Source organism: Ranitomeya imitator, chromosome 2, assembly GCF_032444005.1.
Source record: "Ranitomeya imitator isolate aRanImi1 chromosome 2, aRanImi1.pri, whole genome shotgun sequence".
In the NCBI taxonomy this organism is placed as follows: Eukaryota; Metazoa; Chordata; class Amphibia; order Anura; family Dendrobatidae; genus Ranitomeya; species Ranitomeya imitator.
Genome location: NC_091283.1, coordinates 223,364,004 through 223,384,859, shown reverse-complemented (window position 1 = coordinate 223,384,859; position 20,856 = coordinate 223,364,004). Strand labels below are relative to the sequence as shown.

The 20,856-nt window shown below is 44.3% G+C and overlaps 1 protein-coding gene across 2 annotated transcripts in view; it reads right to left on the bottom strand.

Moving 5' to 3' along the window:
* Positions 1-20,856, bottom strand: part of LOC138662747 (probable E3 ubiquitin-protein ligase MID2) — a 718,902-nt gene that overhangs the window by 27,353 nt on the left and 670,693 nt on the right. For both annotated transcript variants that reach the window (XM_069748647.1, XM_069748646.1), the window contains exon 9: positions 3,633-3,840. In XM_069748647.1, the coding sequence (XP_069604748.1) occupies positions 3,633-3,840 (208 nt within the window). The remainder of the gene's footprint in view (positions 1-3,632; positions 3,841-20,856) is intronic.

Genomic DNA, 20,856 nt, shown 5'->3' with positions numbered 1-20,856 from the left:
CCGGCTCAGTAACTGCCCGTGTATCCTTACAGGCAGTTAATATTTGTTGTCATATGGGAGATTCCTCCCGCACGACAACAGTTAGCAGTCACTAGGGCATCACAGGCCGGCGGCTGACATCAGCGGAAACGTCGCTGGCGTATGACGTCACTGTCATACGGCAAAACAAAGGTCCATGCCTCAGCTGAATCATAGGGGAGAACATCGCGTCACGGTATGGAGGTACATTATACTATGGGCTGCATTTTACTACTATAGGGCTGCATTATCCACCAGGGGTGCATTATACTGCACAGTGCATTATACTATGAGCTGCATTATACTACTATGGGGCTGCATTGTCCACCAGGTGGTGCATTATACTGTGCAGTGCATTATGCTACTATGGGGCTGCATTATACTACAGGGGTGCATTATACTCCTATGGGGCTGCATTATACACTATGGGGGTGCATTATACTATGGGGTGCATAATACTCCTATGGGGCTGCATTATACACTATGGGGGTGCACTGTACTATGGGCTGCAGTATACTCCTATGGGGCTGCATTATACACTATGGGGGTGCACTGTACTATGGGCTGCAGTATACTCCTATGGGGCTGCATTATACTAGGAGGCTGCATTATACTATGAGGGTGAATTATACTGCTATGGGACTGCATTATACTATAGGGGTGCATTATAATGCTATGGAGCTGCATTTTACTATGGGGTGCATTATACTGTTATGGGGCTGCATTAAACTATGTTGGTGCATTATACTACTATGGGGCTGCATTATACTATGGGGTGCATTATACTACTATAGGGCTGCATTATACTAGGGGGTGTATTATACTATTAGGGGCTGCATTATACACTAGGGTGGTGCATTATACTATGGGGGTGCATTGTACACTATAGGGGTGCATTATACTATGGAGGTGCATTATACTCCTATGGGGCTGCATTATACTATGGGGTGCATTATAGTGTTATGGGGCTGCATTATACTATGGGGGTGCATTAAACTGATATGGAGCTCCATTATATTATGGGGTGCATTACACTGCTATGGGGCTGCATTATACTACGAGGTGCATTATACTGCTATGGGGCTGCATTTTGCTATATAGTGCATTATACTGCTATGGGGTTGCATTATACTGCTATGGGGATGAATTATACCACAGGGGTGCATTATACTGCTATGAGGCTGCATTTTAATATGGGGTGCATTACACTATGAGGGTGTATTATACTACTATGGGGGTGCATTATACCACCATGGGGGTGCATTATATTATGGGGTTCATTATACTACTATGGGGCTTAATTTTACTATGGGGTGCATTATACCACTATGGGGTGCATTATACCGCTATGTGGCTGCATTACATCGCTATGTGGCTGCATTATTGCACTATGGGGCTGCATTATACTACTATATATGACTATGGGATGCATTATACTATTATGGATGACTATGGGGCAGTATGGAGAGACTTGAGGCAGAATGGTTGGACAAGTGTCCAGAATGGGAGGAAACATGTGGTCAAGAATGTGAGATAATTTTACTGTAGGGGCTTATTAAATGATATTATTTTTAAGGATACTGTTTTCAGTGTGGGAGAGGAGAGGTCCTGTTACTGTGCAGGGTGACACAGTCACCTTTTTCTTCATCTGGCATCATATAGAGGTTGGGGAAAAATTGTGGAATGTACTCTAGATAACTGTGTAATTTTCTGCAGAGACGAATCCTGGCTGGAAGAAGTGATAGCGGTCCGAACTGGATGAAGAAGAAAAGCGAAGATGAAGGACTTCAACTAGAGATGTCACTGGTGAGTCAATGTGTTACCTGTACACATACACTAAATACTGCATACTATATACAGAGCTCCTGTGTATAATGTCACTAATGATCAAGCTATTACCTCTACACTGACACTATATACAGAGCTACTGTACATAATGCCAATAGTGATCACTGTATTGCCTGTACACTGAGGTACAAAGAAGGACCCAGGAACTCTTATTATTTCCTCCCTACAACCAGCGATCACAAGATTATTGGGTCCGGAGGAGGAGGCACTGTCAGGGCTACCAAATCTGTGTACACAGGACTTGTTCAGCGTTCTGTATACAGCAATCGGGAAGGCACATTTGGTAATAAACCATCTCTGCCTTCTACTGTATATGTGACTATGCCTACAGCCGGCTTCCTGCCCCCACAGTTGGACAAGTTCGTGCAAGCAGCTTATTCTGCATTGACAGTTCAGAATGTCAGTGTAAAGTGTGGATGGTCCAGGACATTTTAAGTATACGGACGGTCAAGGAACTGGTAAGATCTAAAAGCAATCGTTGCATAATCTCGATATTACCATGGTCATTTTATCTCTTGCTGCATTCAAAATGCTCATTTTAAAATCATGTTTGAAAACTTTTAAAAGGCATTACACAGGCACTCTGACATACTTTTCACAAAAAGGAACCGGCCTCATCACTTCCAAGGGATCTGTTTAATAATGAATGCAGCTTGTACTGAGGAATATGGCGACAGGCGTCCTTTACACAAAAGTGTCAAATACGTCATTGTAACACTATTCAGTCTATTGGACTTAAGAAGCCAAGCGATATAAAGTGTAACCACACCATTAAGTGACTTTTCGGAATAAGGAATATATAAAAACAATAACACTACTCCTCCTCGCCATTGTATGACTCTCCTGGCTCTAGTCACTGGAGGCTGCAGCGGATTCTCTTTGTGTTTCTCTGCTTTTAGCTCCCTCCAGCTTCGCCTCCTTCTCACCTCTATAGGTAGTAGGTGTAATTTGATCCCTCACTGAAAACAGATCTGTATATAGAATTGAGCAATTTTTGAAGTAAATAATCAGCGCAGGGAGAAAAGATTTATACTGTTGATTTATTATAAAAAGTTGTACCTGATGGACAAGATGCATCACCAATATGTGCTCTGCATCCAAAAATAAGACTAAAATGCCAGTGATAAAATGGCAAACATTCATTTAGTAAAAGTCTTTCGGTTAATAGGGTTTAAAACAGTTAAAAATTCTGAATAAAAAACTTATAGGAACTTGTCTCTTCAGAGAGGAGGACTTGGACTCCAGCACCTATTGGAAGCAGCGATCCTAAAAGTCAATATCGACCCATTAGCGAGACTTGCCGTTAACACAAGAATGGCAGCAGAGGTCTAGTCCTCTTCCTCTCTGAAGAGGTAATTTGCATATTTAATTTCTCAGAGGAGTATCGCATTGCCTATAAGTCTCCTTACACTGGCATATCACTCTCAGCATGGAGAAATGTTACCCCTTAGACCCCTAACATATAGTGACAAAGTTGAGTCCGATACTGCAGGAACCTATTAATGGATGTTTCTTAAGTAGATAGGAGACGCCTTCCTTCTCCGTTACTAGGTGTCTCTTTCTTGCTATTCACCGGCTCTTCTATGTGCTGTATATATAGTGATACATTTTATGCATTTTTGATAGAAACACCTCACTGAGTTTCTGAATCCTTAGAAATTAGGCGTCAGGTATCCTAGAAAGTTAACTGTGGCCTCATATAGAATGTGCTAAAAAATCTAAGAGAGCTGGACATTGTCATTGTATGGCATAGCCGGCATACTCACCAAGTAGAATTCCCTATAGCTACTTCCCAGTAATGACATCCACTGTCAATAAAGACATTGCCTGTTGCCCCGTAGCATCCTGTGCCGCTGAAGCGCTCCGGTGTGTGACTCTTCTTCAGGGAACTTTCTTCTTTTTCCATCTGCATTCCATCATTGGTTATTTTTAGCTTCTTATGTGCAAATTTAGGGTCAAGTTTAAATGGCTGACCTATAGGTAGAAGTAGACAATATAAGATATTAAATAGCAAACATATCAAAATGGGTCTGAAGACAACACAATACCCAAATATTACAGCCATCTCTGCCAATATGTACAGGAGGTCCCCAAGAATAAAAGGAAGCCTCCCAGAAGACTTGACAAATCTCGTAGTGCTAACTAACACCTTCTGAAAAGTGTTGGACCACCCCAAACTATATTTCCAGGATATCTCATCTTTGTCCCGAGCAACTTTCAGGGGCAGATTCAGGTCACGAAAGGCATGCGACTTGCTGAAAAAGGGGATGTTGATTCAAGTAACCATTTCGCAATCGCAGTCCCCATCTTCTTGGGGAAAATTGTTTTGAAAAGTTGACAAATACCGATTAATTTGCACCTTGCTATCTTTACCATACTGGCTTTAGCCACCAGAGGTTGCAGCGGTTTCCCTTTCTGTCGCTCTGTTTCTATTTTCCTCGAAAAGCTGGTGTAACACATTGCAAATCGCTACAGCGCACAATCGACAAGATGACGATAGGCGTCCACGCCCCTAAGACCTATGTCATCACTCTGCCCACGCTCCTTAATTGGCTGAAAAAATTGGCGCCAAGCGCGTCATACGAAACACGACTTTGGCGCGAAAGTCGCGTACCGCATGGCCGACCCCACACAGGGATCGGGTCAGGTTTCATGAAACCCGACTTTGCCAAAATTGTACTGTTGATTTGTAAAAAAAAATGTGTACTCTAAATATATAGCACAAATAGAGGAATAGGAGAAGACTAGTGATGAGCGAATATGCTCGTTACTCAAGTTTCTCTGAGCATGCTCGGGTGATCTCCAAGTATTTCAGCGTGCTGGGAGATTCAGTTTATGTTGACGCAGCTGCATGATATGTGGCTGCCAGACAGCCTGAGTACATGTGGGGAATGCCTGCTTGTTAAGCAACCTTCACCTTCAAGCTGTCTAGCAGCCGCAAATCTTGCAGCTGCATCAACATAAACTAAATCTCCCAGCACGCTGAAATACTTGAAGACCATCCGAGCGTTCTCATACTTGCTCATCACTAGAGAAGAACCAATATGTGATCTTAACCCCTTAGTGACAGAACCAATTTGGTAATTAAAGGGAACCTGTCACCTGAATTTGGCGGGACTAGTTTTGGGTCATATGGGCGGAGTTTTTGGGTGTTTGATTCACCCTTTCCTTACCCGCTGGCTGCATGATGGCTGCAATATTGGATTGAAGTTCATTCTCTGTCCTCCATAGTACACGCCTGCGCAAAGTAATCTTGCATTGCGCAGGCGTGTACTACGGAGGACAGAGAATGAACTTCAATCCAATATTTCAGCCAGCATGCAGCCAGCGGGTAAGGAAATGGTGAATCAAACACCCCAAAACTCCGCCCATATGACCCAAAACCAGTCCCGCCAAATTCAGGTGACAGGTTCCCTTTAATGACCGAGCCATTTTTTGCAATTCTGACCACTGTCACTTTATGAGGTTATAACTCTGGAACGCTTCAACGGATCCCGCTGATTCTGAGATGGTTTTTTCGTGACATATTGTACTTGTTAGTGGTAACATTTCTTCGATATTACTTGCGATTATTTATGAAAAAAACGGAAATATGGCGAAAATGTTAAAAATTTTGCAATTTTCAAACTTTGTATTTTTATGCCCTTAAATCAGAGAGATATGTCACGAAAAATAGTTAATAAATAACATTTCCCACATGTCTACTTTACATCAGCACAATTTTGGAAACAAAATTTTTTTTTGTTAGGGAGTTATAAGGGTTAAAAGTTGACCAGCAATTTCTCATTTTTACAACACCATTTTTTTTTAGGGACCACATCACATTTGAAGTCATTTTGAGGGGTCTATGTGATAGAAAATACCCAAGTGTGACACCATTCTAAAAACTACACCCCTCATGGTTCTCAAAACCACATTCAAGAAGTTTATTAACCCTTTACGTGCTTCACAGGAGCTGAAACAATGTGGAAGGAAAAAATGAACATTTAACTTTTTTTTGCAAACATCTTAATTCAGAACCATTTTTTTTATTTTCACAAGTGTAAAAACAGAAATGTAACCATAAATTTTGTCATGCAATTTCTCCTAAATACGCCAATACCCCATATGTGGGGGTAAACCACTTTTTGGGCGCACCGCAGAACTTAGAAGTGAAGGAGCGCCGTTTGACTTTTTCAATGCAGAATTGGCTGGAATTGAGATCAGACGCCATGTCACGTTTAGAGAGCCCCTGATGTGCCTAATCAGTGGAAACCCCTCAAGTGACACCATTTTGGAAACTAGACCCCTTAAGGAACTTATCTAGATGTGTGGTGAGCACTTTGAACCCCCGAGTGCTTCACAGAAGTTTATAACGTAGAGCCGTGAAAATAAAAAATCGCTTTTGTTTACACAAAAATGATCTTTTCGCCCACAAATTCTTATTTTCACAAGGGTAACAGGAGAAATTAGACCACAAAAGTTGTTGTGCGATTTCTCCTGAATACGTCGATACCCCATATGTGAGGGTAAACCACTGTTTGGGCGCACCGCAGAGCTTGGAAGTGAAGGAGCGCCGTTTTACTTTTTCAATGTAGAATTGGCTGGAATTGAGATTGGACGCCATGTCGCGTTTGGAGAGCCTCTGATGTGCCTAATCAGTGGAAACCCCTCAAGTGACACCATTTTGGAAACTAGACCCCTTAAGGAACTTATCTAGATGTGTGGTGAGCACTTTGAACCCCCATGTGCTTCACAGAAGTTTATAATGTAGAGCCGTGAAAAAAAAAATCGCATTTTTTCTACAAAAATGATCTTTTTGCCCACAAATTTTTATTTTCACAAGGGTAACAGGAGAAATTAGACCACAAAAGTTGTTGTGCAATTTCTCCTGAGTACACTGATACCCAATATGTGGGACTAAACCACTGTTAGGGCGCACCACAGAGCTTGGAAGAGAAGGAGTGCCGTTTTACTTTTTCAATGTAGAATTGGCTGGAATTGAGATCGGATGCCATGTCACGTTTGGAGAGCCCCTGATGTGCCTAAACAGTGGAAACCCCCCACAAGTGACACCATTTTGGAAACTAGACCCCTTAAGGAACTTATCTAGATGTGTGGCGAGCACTTTGAACCCCCATGTGCTTCACAGAAGTTTATAACGTAGAGCCGTGAAAACAAAAAATATTTTTTTTTTCCACAAAAAAGATTTTTTAGCCCCCAAGTTTTTATTTTCACAAGGGTAACAAGAGAAATTGGACCCCAAAAGTTGTTGTCCAATTTGTCCTGAGTATGCTTGTACCCCATATGTGGGGGTAAACCACTGTTTGGGCACACGGCAGAGCTCGGAAGGGAGAGAGCACCATTTGACTTTTTGAGCGCAAAATTGGCTGTCGTGTTTGGAGACCCCCTGATGTACCTAAACAGTGGAAACCCCCCAATTCTAGCTCTAACCCTAACCCCAACACACACCTAACCCTAATCCCAACCTGTTCCATAATCCTAATCACTAACCCCAACCATAATCACAACCCTTACCCCAAAACAACCCTAATGTCAACCCTAACCATAACCCTAATCAAAACCCTAAATCCAACACACCCCTAATCCTAATCTCAACCCTAACCTCAAACCTAACCCTAATCCCAATACACCCCTAATCACAACCCTAACCTTAACCCTAATGCCAAACCTAACCCTAATCCCAAGCGTAACCCTAATGCCAACCCTAACCCTAATACCAACCCTAATCCAAACCGTAACCCTAATCCCAGCTCTAACCCTAACTTTAGCCCCAACCCTAGCCCTAACTTTAGCCCCAACCCTAACCCTAGCCCTAAGGCTACTTTCACACTTGCGTCGTTTGGCATCCGTCGCAATCCGTCGTTTTGGACAAGAAACGGATCCTGCAAATGTGCCCGCAGGATGCGTTTTTTGCCCATAGACTTGTATTGCCGATGGATCGTGATGGATGGCCACACGTCGCATCTGTCGTGCACTGGATCAGTTGTGTTTTGGCGGACCGTCGGCACAAAAAAACGTTCAATGAAACGTTTTTTTGTACGTCGCATCCGCCATTTCTGACCGCGCATGCGTGGCCGTAACTCCGCCCCCTCCTCCCCAGGACATAGATTGGACAGCGGATGCATTGAAAAACTACATCCGCTGCCCACGTTGTGCACAATTTTCACAACGTGCGTCGGTATGTCGGGCCGACGCATTGCGACAGCCCCGTACCGACGTAAGTGTGAAAGAAGCCTAACCCTAAATTTAGCCCCAACCCTAACCCTAAATTTAGCCCCAACCCTAGCCGTAACCCTACCCCTAACCTAACCCTACCCCTACCCCTACCCCTAACCTAACCCTACCCCTAACCCTACCCTAACCCTACCCCTAACCTAACCATACCCCTAACCTAACCCTACCCCTAACCCTACCCCTAACCCTACCCCTAACCCTACCCCTAACCCTACCCCTAACCTAACCCTAACCCTACCCCTAACCCTACCCCTAACCCTACCCCTAACCCTAACCCTACCCCTAACCTATCCCTAACCCTAACCCTACCCCTAACCCTACCCCTAACCCTACCCCTAACCCTAACCCTAATTTTAGCCCCAACTGCTGGTCTCCTGCCGGCCGGCAGATGGAGACAGATGGCGGGCGCACTGGGCATGCGTCCGCCATGTTCTTCTGCCGGCGGCCAGGAGGAGCAGCAAGAGGATCCAGGGACACAGGTGAGTATTGTAGGGTCCCCGAATCCCCCTATTTCTCTGTCCTCTGATGTGCGATCACATCAGAGGACAGAGAATTACACTTGGAGTTTTTTTTTTTTTTTTGCGGTCGCCGGTAAACAGTTAATTACCGGCGATCGCAAAACAGGGGTCGGTAAAACCGACCCCGATCATGCTCTTTGGGGTCTCGGCTACCCCCGGCAGCCGAGACCCCAAAGATTTTCCCGGTGCCGGCCGGCGGGCGCACTGCGCATGCGCCCGCCATTTTGAAGATGGCGGCGCCCACCGGGAGATACGAGGAGCATCGGGGGAGCTAGGTGAGTATTGGGGGGCCACCTGGGACCCCTTTTCTCTGTCCTCCGATGTGCGATCACATCGGAGGACAGAGAAATTAAAAAGAGATCGCTTTTTTTTTTTTTTTTTTTTGCGATCGCCGGTAAACGGTTAATTATCGGCGATCGCAAATGCGGGGTGGGTTAAAAACCCCCCGAATCATGTTCTCTGGGGTCTCCGCTACCCTCGGTAGCCGAGACCCCGGAGAAAATCGGCCTCTGGGGGGCGCTATTGACTTTTTCCACAGCGCCGTTAATTAACGGCGCTGTGGTTTAAGTACCCTTAGCGGCCGCCGTTAAAAGGCGTATCGGCGGTCGCTAAGGGGTTAATCTTGCATTTATTGTTATTATTATCATTTCTCATGGACAAGCTGTGAGTTAGGGAAGTCAAAGAGTCCAGGGTCAGCATAAACAGAAGGAAGAAACAAAGGCGTAGTCATATCACAGTCCAGGATGAAAATTCCAAGGTTAGAGTGCGTCAAGGATAATGGGGTAATACAAATGGGTAGACAAAAAGCAAATCCAAGGACCGGCAAAGAAAAATCAGAATGTCTGAGTTCAGAGCACAGAGAAAATACACAAGTAAGGTGAAAGCTGGCAGAGGTCTGGGACTGACAGCTTAACTAAATAGCTGAGTAATCAGTAAGGACAGGGAACACCTGAAGGAAGCTCACCACCACCCAGTCTCAGATTGGACAGCTGAGCTGTCTATCCAAATACCAACAGTTGAACTCGCCCCTGCTCTTCATTGGACTTCTAAGCTTTCAATCATCAAACTGACAGCTGAGCACGCCTCTGATTCCATAGGGCAGCAAAACTGTCACTCACTGCATCCAAGACACACTGAGCAGAGGAATTGCGACAATATTATTTCATTAACCTGTTAACATGACATGACATACATTTGTCTTAGGAGGAGTGATTAATATCCGATCTGAAGGGATGCGACAACTAGCAAACTTACTGATCAGCTGTTCCGAGTCAGTGTTGGCAGCGGCCAGATGTGATCGAATGCGAATCTGCACAACTGCATAGTAGGCGCAGTGGGTTCAAATATGAGCAGCAGTGCAGTACCTGGCTATGGCCACTTTGCAGTTGATGGAACTGTGCTGTGCGGCTCAACAACTGAACACATCTGTCTATTGGTGGCACCGGGGACAGCTGATCAGCGAGGGTGCTGGTTGTCGCACCCACACAGATTGATACTAATGATATATCCTAAGCATAGGCCATCATTATAAAAGTACTGGGCAACCTCTTTAATTAGAAATCCATAAAAGATATATGTGTCACAGTGATGGCACAGTGCGCTGCTATACCTGCAATCACCGGCAGGAGACCTGATGTAATTGCAGCGCCCAAAAGTCCTGGTCGTTGCAGTAATGTCGCTCTGCCACTAAGGGGAGTGATGTTATGTCTGATTGCACTAAAGGAGTTCACCTGACCAGGTATCACAGTCACACATTACACTTCACACTCCGGCCACCAGGGGGAGCAAAAGGCACTATGTACTAGGCCACTCCTCACACTGGTAAAACTGGGGGTTGGATAGGAAGTTAGAACAGAACGCAGCCTGGGAGAGCTCCAGGGAGGACCTGTCAGGGGTGGGTTCCTGGCAGGTACCTAGCAGAAGGACAAAACGTACGGAGCCGCGCCTGCACTACCTTGCAGCGGCATCCTAAGGAAGGACACGAAGCAAAGGATATTGTGGAGAAGTGAGAAACGAAATCGCAGCACAAGGAGATAACCAGTATTAGTCGTGCCCCGAGATCGGCAACATCCTACTGAGGCGCGTAGCTGGTGGCCGGAACGCCGAGGAAGTAACAGACTTCAAGCATTACTTCAAACAGCGGCAGGACAGTTGATTTTAGGTTGGCTGTCTACCTTACATCACCTAAGCAGACATAGGGGGCAAAGTTGGAGATGGGCGTCTCTAAGGTCCCAGAATAGCTCCGAGCCTTCCCGTCAAACGGGTGCATCCTATCCAGATATAAACTTGGGGGACGGAGAGAAAGAGAAAGAACAGATACGAAAGCTGTGAGGACTATCCCGAATGCTCAGCAGTGAAGAACTACAACACACAGGCGCTAGTTGGTAGGCACTGATTTCCACCTGCAAAGGGACCTCTGGATGTGCCTTCGGACCGGCCGGACTCAGCCAGCCCTGTTAGCAGTGCTCTGGATTGTGGATCCCAAAGTCTTCAGTAAAAAGGTAAAGACACTGCAACCCTGTGTCCTCGTTATTAACTGCGTCTCACATCATCGCCACCTACACTACTGGGAAGCCTTGGGGATATACTTCACCTGTGGGAAGGTATACCATCTAGCTGCCATTCCATCACCCCAGCGGACCCCTAAGCAGCGTCGGTCACCCTGACCGAATACCACAGTTGGCGTCACGAACCCTTGACAAACTACATCACCCTTTTGTTGGACGCCCCTTAGCAGGGTCACGGACCGGGTCCAGCCACCGTGACAACCCCAGCACCGAGACAGAGAGGACCGGTACCGAGTACCCCACGGCCCTGTGTCTGGGGGCGCTCCATAATTTCTAGGATCAGCGTTTTCACCAATTTAGCAGTTGAAGATGAAATCTTCCTCCAGCCTTCTCATGCTTTGTGGTCCTCCACCATTTTCATTTTCAGAGTGCTCGGTAGCAGCTTAGAAAAACCCATGGCTGCGGGTTTGTGGCACAAGGTTAGAGGAGTCTGGGTTTTTATAAAGCTGGGAAATTTGCATCAGTTGGCCTTTCCTAATGATGATAGTGAAGCCATAACCCCAACAGGCTAATTAGGGTCGGAAACATTGGTCAAAGTTATCTGAGCACAGAAATCTCCACAGGTGCCCAAAGTTTTGCATTAGATCATTTGCCTTTCTGTAATTTTTTTAATGAAAAAAAATGCATATATATACAGTATATATATATATACAGTGTATATATATATATATATATATATATATATATATATATATATATATACCTGAAGTACAGGGACAGTGTGTCAACTTTAACTTTAGCCCTTTTAGAGATTATTTCATCTTCAACGTGCTTACCTGTTCACAATAAGGCTGCCGTCACACTAGCAGTATGTGGTCAGTATTTTACATCAGTATTTGTAGCCAAAACCAGGAGTGGAACAAATAGAGGAAAAGTATAATAGAAACATATGCACCACTTCCGTGTTTATCACCCACTCCTGGTTTTGGCTTGGAAATACTGATGTAAAATACTGACCAAATACTGCTAGTGTGACGGCAGCCTAACAGTAATTTTGACCAAGTGTGCCCCAACTTTTACATGCCACTGCATATGCTGATGCTAGAGGCAGAATACAATATGTTTTCTGCCAGTGTGACAGTATAAAGTAATGCAGTGTAATACCTATGCTATAAAAGAATCACATGTTTAAGTAGTAATAGATAAATATTGTTAAAAAGTTTGGTTTAATATAAAAAAATGTAAAAAAAAAATCTAGAATCTCAATTTTCCCAAGTATAAATAGTTTAATCTGGAAAAAATACAAATGTCCACAAAACACTTATTTAGCATTGCAGTATCTGTAGCAATCCATACAATAACTGCTGATACTCTAAAACTATAATGTTATTTATTATGCATGCATACATACATAGATTGCAGTGCTAGGTAGGCAGGGAAGTCTATGTGCGCATATCCATATCAGTGAAAGGCCTGCAGGCACTGTATGTGCGTCCATAGCTCTCACTGCATCCCTCCAAAGGCTCCATTACTGTCTCTGCTGCTTATTTAATATATATCTAGCTGCAGTTTCCTGTGGCTTTTTTTTCGCCACCTGATACCTGCTCCTTTTATTTTAAAGCAATCCATAGCCCCCTTATTTTAACATTTATTTGCTTGTTCATGCTGCCTACTACAGCCAGGTTACTGAAGTCTAAGAACGTGCAAATCTACCATTTTTTTGGTCCCAGACACCAGATGTGAGTGCGCCAAAAAATCTTTTTTTGTGTGTGTCATACCAACTTGTTGACACAATTTAGTTGTGCCCAAAAAATTCAAGGCCACATTTAGATCAGTCTGTTATCTGAGGCTGGCGGCTGGTGTATCTGTGGTGGAAAAATCATAGCTTCACAGGCATACATACCATAGTTCTGTGTGCTAGCCTTGTTCTTTTTTCTTCTTCAAAAATACACCCCCTAAAAAATATATTTTATACAGTCTGTTATGTCAGGCTGAGGCCTGGTGTATCTTTGTTTGAAAAATCATAGCTTCACAGGTATAAGTTGCATAGTTCTGTCTGCTAGCCTTTTTCCACTTTAAAAAAAATAAATAAAATTCTCCAAAAACTAAAAAAAAATGTATACAGTCTGTTATGTCAGGCTTTGGCCTGTTGTATCTGTGGTGGAAAAATTGTTGCTTTGCAGGCATAAGTTGCATAGTTCTGTCTGATAGCCTTTTTCCACTTTAAAAAAAAAAATTCTCCAAAAACAATTTATACAGTCGGTTATGTCAGGCTGAGGCCTGTTGTATCAGTGGTGGAAAAATCGTAGCTTTGAAGGCATACTAGTCAGATATAATTTTGCTCCAAATAAATACATTTGTGTTGAGCTTTTTAAATAGTTCAGCAGTCCATTTAAAATTGGGAAGGCAAGGGGAAAGGGATGGGGAAGAGGACGTGATGCTGATGGTGCATGCATAGGACGAGGCCGTGGCCAAGCTGAAAATGGGCCACGACAAAGAACCACATCTTCTCGCTCGACCTTCCTGTCCCAGTTTCTAGGGGATCGCAACACACCACTATTGAAGCCAGAGGAGTGTGAAACAGTTGTTGGTTGGATAGCCGATAATGCTTCCAGTCACTTAGCCACCACCACCACCACCACCATGTCTTCCACACGGCCAAGTCTGAGTAGCCGTGAGTGTGGATCGGATATTCCTCACCCTGATCCTCCTTCCTCTCACCATGCCGAGTGCCCTGAGACAACTGATCCAACAATTGGACACGCCGAAGAGCTGTTCAGTTTTCCCTTTTAAGATTCCAGACTCTCAGCAGGTCAACTTGAAGTGGGGCCAGATGAGATTGCATGTAGTGATGCCCAAAGCTTTAACCAGCCACGGTCACACAAAGGCGATGGTGGGAAAGTGTCACTAGAGGTGCACAAAGATGGTGACACAATTGCCAGAAAGTCAAGAGGAGGAGCAGGGTGCTGATGTGGAAGACGACGTGAAGGATGACAAAGTGACTGGCCCAAACTGGCAGGAGGACACGCAGAGCGATGACAGCAGCCCACATGGGGACTCCAACAGGCAGGTGAGAAGCAGTGTGGTGGCGACAGACAGAAGGCGTGCATGCGTTCCTCTTAACACCAACATGAGGGAAGTTGCCATTCCAACAGTTAGATCTTCCCGAGTCTGGTTATTTTTTAAAGACTCTGCCGATAACCCCAAACAGGCCATTTGCAGCATCTGCCATGCCCGCATCAGCAGGGGTAGTAAAACTACCAGGCTGACCACCACCAGCATGATCAGGCACATGGCAGCAAAGCACCCTACTTTGTGGGCCGAACCTCAGGCTCCAGGAACACTGTCTGCAGGTGACACCACTGCTTCTTCCACTCTTTTGCATAGAATCCAATCCCCAGTCCAAGGTGCATGTGAAGAGGCCTCTAGTCCTGCACCTGTTGTTGCCCACAGTCAAGCAGCACCATCATCAAGCCCGTCCAGGTCTTTGTCCCAGCACAGCCTTCAGTTGTCTATACCCCAGTCATTGGAAGACAAGTGAAAATACCCAGCCAACGCCCCACAGGCCACAGTACTAAATTCTCGCATTTCTCTTCTGCTTGCGCTTGAAATTTTGCCTTTTAGGCTGGTTGAGACAAAAGCTTTCCGCAATCTGATGGTGGCGACCATCCCAAGGTACTCTTTCTTTCTTTATATATAGCGCTAACATATTCTGTAGCGCTTAACAGTTTGCACACATTATCATCTCTGTCCCTGATGGGGCTCACAATCTAAATTCCCTATCAGTATGTCTTTGGAATGTGGGAGGAAATCGGAGTGCCTGGATGAAACCCACGCAAACACGGAGAGAACATACAAACTCTTTGCAGATGTTGTCCTTGGTGGGGTTTGAACCCAGGACTCCAGCGCTGCAAGGCTGCAGTGCTATCCACTGAGCCACTGTGCAGCCCCTGAGCCACCGTGTTGCCCGTACTACTCTATCCCCAGTTGCCACTATTTCTCCCGGTATGCTGTAACGGCATTACACCAGCATGTGTTCCACAACATTACCCGTGCCTTCAACAATGCTGTTACTGGGAAAGTCCACCTAACCAAGGACACGTGGCCAAGTCCTTTTGGGCAGGGACGGTACATCTCACTGATGGCACACTGTGTTAACATAGTGGAAGCTGGGACCCAGTCGGACCTTGGGATGGAACACATCCTCGCCACGCTGAGAATTGTGGGCTCTATGTCAATCACAATTGCCCCAACAGTCTACAGCTCCTGCACCTCCTCCTCCTCCTCTTCAGCCTCCATCTCTGAAATCAACACATCAGTCAGAAGCTGGAAGCACTGCAGAACTGCCTCAGCCAAGCGGCAACAGGCTGTGATAAAGCTAATCTGCATTGGTGACAAACCGCACAATGCAGAAGAGTTGACATGGCTGAAAGAGCAGTCAGATATTTGTTTGACACCGCTGAACCTACAGCCAGGCATGGTCATGTGTGACAATGGCTGGAACCTGGTGACGGCTCTGAGGCAAGGTGAGCTCACACACATACCTTGCCTTTCCCATGTGCTTAACCTCATGGTTTAACAATTTCTGAAAAGCTACCCGGAGCTCCCGACTCTGCTAGTGAAAGTATGCCGCCTGTCTGCCCGTTTTAAAAAGTCAGCTACAGCTTCAGCCGCCCTTGCCGTGCTTCAGCAGCGTTTGCAGCTTACAGCTCACCGACTGGTGTGTGATGTCCCAACGTGTTGGAACTGTACGCTGCATATGTTGGAAATGATTTGTTAGCAGAAGAGGGCAGTTGTTGACTACCAACATCAACCAGGCCGTCAATATTCAGTCCAGACTCCACACAATACCTCAGGAGTGGACATGGATGTCAGACATATGTCTGTCCTCCATAACTTTGAGGACTGTACCAAGACAGTGAGCAGCGATGACGCCATAATTAGTGTCACCATCCCGCTTCTCAGCATTCTGAAAACCTCTGGTCACAATTAAAGAGGATGCATTGCAGGCAGAGCACAAGAACATGGAACAAGTAACCATACAGGCGGATTTCACTCAGCCCAGCCTCATGTCTTCCTAACGTGGAGTGGTAGGCAATGTGGAGGAGGAGGAAGAACAGGAGCTTCTTTCATGCGTTATAGACGGTACTACAAGCACAGCTATCATACCATCTGTTCAGTGGGGATGGTCTGAGGACAGGAAGGAGGAGGATGAGGAGGAGGTGGACAGCATGGTCAGTAGTCCTGTTGGTGAGGACACGGAAGTCATGGCTATTAGCAGTATGGCACGCATGGCTGACTTTATGTTGCGCTGCGTTTCAATTATAAAAAAATTTGGTGACACTCATTACTGGTTGGTGACACTGTAACAAGGAGAACTTTCAATCTCTTCTGCCAGAGGCAGAGAGGTGTACTAAAATGTTGCAGTACCAGAGGGCCCTTGTAGCAGAATTACTTAGAAATTTCACATGTGAGAACGCTGGCAGCAGATGTCAGAGTCCAAGTGAGAGAGACAGAAGTACAATCCAGCTCAGGCAGGGGAACAATGACAAAGTTCTGGGACAGTTTTCCCAGACCCTCCTATCATGCTGGCACAGAGGCAAGGGGTGCTGTCACAAGAAGTGCAATGTTTGGGAAGATGGTGAGGGAGTAACTTGCAGATCATACAAACATCCTCCGTGATTCCTCTGTGCATTTTAATTATTGGGTATCCAAGCTGGGCACATGGCATGAACTGACTCTCTATACCTTGGAGGTCCTGGCCTGCCCTTCTGCTAGTGTTCTATCATAGCGGGTTTTTAGTGCCGCTGGTGGAATTATAACAGATAAGTGTATTTGCCTGTGAACTGAAAATGCTGACAGGCTGACTCTTATAAAAATGAACAAGGGCTGGATTGGACAAGATTTCTGAACACCACAAACTCAAAACAGTGAAACATAACCTGTAATACCTTGTCTTTTTTGCGGAGGTGTATTATCATGCACCTCTCCCCAACCACACATGGCTATTCGCTTCCTGATATCGTTTGTTTGGTGTTATCCTTCTCCTTATTCTCATCCTCATCATCCACAACCGGTACAACCCCAGGGTGAACGCATTCCATGATGCAAAAGTCACTCAATTTTTGTGCAAGGGTGTTTTCAGATGTCCATTACTAATTAGAAACCAAAATAAACTCCCCCAGGAGGAACTGTCATCAAAATAAGATGTACGTATATTTTCCCATGTATTCTTATATATTCCAGTTTTAATATCTTTTATGACCCAGTGTATACCTCTACAATATGAAAATATTGCAATTGTATTATATATATTTTTTATATCCCTGTCTCTGAGCTGTTGCTAGGGACAAACATATCTTGTTGGACACAATCTGGCATCATATATATAAACCTGTGTTCGGCCCTCCATTTTCGCATTTACTTTCATCGGTGGATTCACATCCTTTTTTTTATTTCAGTATGAATTATCTTTATGTCTCCTCATTCTCTACCACTAGATAACCAGGCTTAACGTTTTCTGTGCCGCTACAGGCAGTCCAATTTTTGGCAAGGGTATCTATGATGCCTATAGCATATTTGTAAAAAATGCATCCCCTTGGGGAAATGTTTTTCAGACCATGCACTGCGTGTATGGGCATTACAAGTCTAGGAGACACACTCCTTTTTCATTGTGCCTTTTTTTTCATGAGGCCTTCAGCATTAACTCCTCATTCTCCATCACTAGATCACCAGGCTTAACGTATTCTGTGCCTCTGCAGGCAATCCAATTTTTGGCAAGGGTGTCTATGATGCCTATAGTATATTTTTAAAAAATGTATCCTCCTTGGGGAAATGTTTGTCAGACCATGTACTGCGAGTATGGGTATTACAAGTTTAGGAAACACACTCCTTTACATTGGGCCTGGTTTTTAATGAGACCTTCAGCAATGTCTCCTCATTCTCCACCACTAGATCACCATTCACCACGCTTAACATGTTCTGTACTGCTGTCCAATATTTGGCAAGGGTGTCTATGATGCCCACAGTATATTTAAAAAAAATGTATCCCCCTTGGGGAAATGTTTCCCAGCCCATGTACTTTGTGTATGGTTGTTACAAGCCTAGTAGACCCGCTCCTTATCATTGGGCCTAGTTTTTAATGAAGCCTTCCTCCACCTTTCATCATTTTCCACCACTAGATCACCAGGGTTCACGTGTTCCGTGTTGCTACAGACAGTCAATTTTTTGGCAAGGGTGCCTGTGATCCCAATTAAATATTTTTTTTAAATGTATCCCCCATGGGGAAATGTTTGTCAGCCCATACATTTAGTATATGGGCATTACAGGTTTAGGAGACCCACTCCTTTAAATTGGGCCTAGTTTTTAATGAGGCCTTCCTCCATCTCTCATCATTTTCCACCACTAGATCACCAGGGTTCACGTGTTCCGTGCTGCTACAGACAGTCATTATTTTTGGCAAGGGTGTCTGTGATCCCTATTAAATATTTTTTTTTAAATTTACCCCCCATGGGGAAATGTTTGTCAGTCCATACACTTAGTGTATGTGCATTACGAGTCTAGGAGATCCAAAATATTTATGCATTAAAACTGGTCTAAAACACTATGAAAAGCTGTAGAGCTCAGAAAAATGGGCAGAACTGGGGCAGAACTGGGGCAGGACAGGTGTGACAAGGCCCACCCAACAAATTTATGCAAAGCGACAATGTTTCTTACACCAGAAATGTTACGTGAGTCTTTGACTGGAGTAACATTTCTGGCAAGGCACACGGAGACACATGTCACGGGTAAGATGCGCCAAATTCCTTAAGTGGCGTGCACATCTTATTCCTGCACACCCTCCGTTAAGAATGCCATGCAACACTCAAGTCTTCTGTGTGATCTGCATCCAGAAATGGTATACATGAAAACCATTTGTCCTCGAAGAAATAAGCCCCGTATACCTCTATTTACAAACAAGAAAAAAGTTATGTGTTCCTCAATGTGACAAACAAAAAGAAAATGTTTTTTTGTTTGTTTTATTTTAAAAAGGGATTTTGTCTGCAAAATAAGTAAAATCCTTAAAAATAATATGTTTGGTATTGTCAATATTGTACCGACCAAGAGGCTAAAGTTAGTGTGTCAATTATTTATGACATTTTTTGTACATGTAGATCGTGAGTTCCTAGTTACGTCGTAGTGATTATACGGGAACAGGAGCTGTGCCCGCATATTCACTGCCAGCAGCTAGGCTTAACTGGCAGCCGGGCTCCTGCAGTAAAAGCAATGTCTCTAACAGTTTAACTCTCTAGAAGGCATCAACAATAGCAATTGTGTCATTGAGAAGGTTGTGAGAGGGAGTTGACTTCCTTTTTCACCCCATCACGCTAACATAACCCATGGTGTGATGGTTGTTGTGGCTCCCAAAAGAACAGAAATATAAACCAGCTCACCTGTGATGCATAAGCGAGCTTCGGAAGCACAGACCCACTGTGTCAAGGCGTGCAACATAGTAACATAGTTATTAAGGTTGAAGGAAGACTTTAAGTCCATCTGGTTCAACCCATAGCCTAACCTAACATGCCCTAACATGTTGATCCAGAGGAAGGCAAAAAAAAAACATGTGGCAAATAGTAAGCTCCACCTTGGGGAAAAAAAATCCTTGCCGACTCCACATACGGCAATCAGACTAGTTCCCTGGATCAACACCCTATCAAGGAATCTAGTATATATACCCTGTAACATTATACTTTTCAAGAAATGTATCCAGTCCCCTCTTAAATTTAGGTAATGAATCACTCATTACAACATCATACGGCAGAGAGTTCCATAGTTTCACTGCTCTTACAGTAAAGAACCCGTGTCTGTTATTATGCCTAAACCTTCTTTCCTCCAGACGTAGAGGATGCCCCCTTGTCCCTGTCTGAGGTCTATAATTAAAAAGATCATCAGAAAGGTCTTTGTACTGTCCCCTCATATATTTATACATTAAAATAAGATCACCCCTTAGCCTTCATTTTTCCAAACTAAATAGCCCCAAGTGTAATAACCTATCTCGGTATTGCAGACCCCCCAGTCCTCTAATAACCTTGGTCGCTCTTCTCTGCGCCCGCTCTAGTTCAGCTATGTCTTTCTTATACACCGGAGACCAGAACTGTGCACAGTATTCTAAGTGTGGTCGAACTAGTGACTTGTATAGAGGTAAAATTATGTTCTCCTCATGAGCATCTATGCCTCTTTTAATGCATCCCATTATTTTATTTGCCTTTGTAGCAGCTGCCTGACACTGGCCACTGAATATGAGTTTGTCATCCACCCATACTCCCAGGTATTTTTCATTGATGGTTTTGCCCAGAGTTTTAGAATTAAGCGCATAGTTATACATCTTATTACTTCTACCCAGGTACATCGGGTTCGTCTACTTCTATTTGGTAAAATCGAATCCAGAATGGCTCGATCGATAATACACTATTTTTCCCCTAGAGTCAACAACATAGTAAAATCAGGGTAAAATCACAGATTTTTCAACATTTTCAACATTGCGCCGCATAAAAAGTAAAACGCAATCAAATTGTCATCTGTAACTAACAATGGAATCACAGGCAAAAAATGATTTCATCTCACAAAATCTAGCTGCCACTGACCTCTGTCAGCAGAAAAATGTAAAAAAAATCTATAACCCTTAGAATAAAGCAAGGAATAAACATTTTTTTCCACAAAATAGTAAATTTTAGTATGCAAAAGTAGCA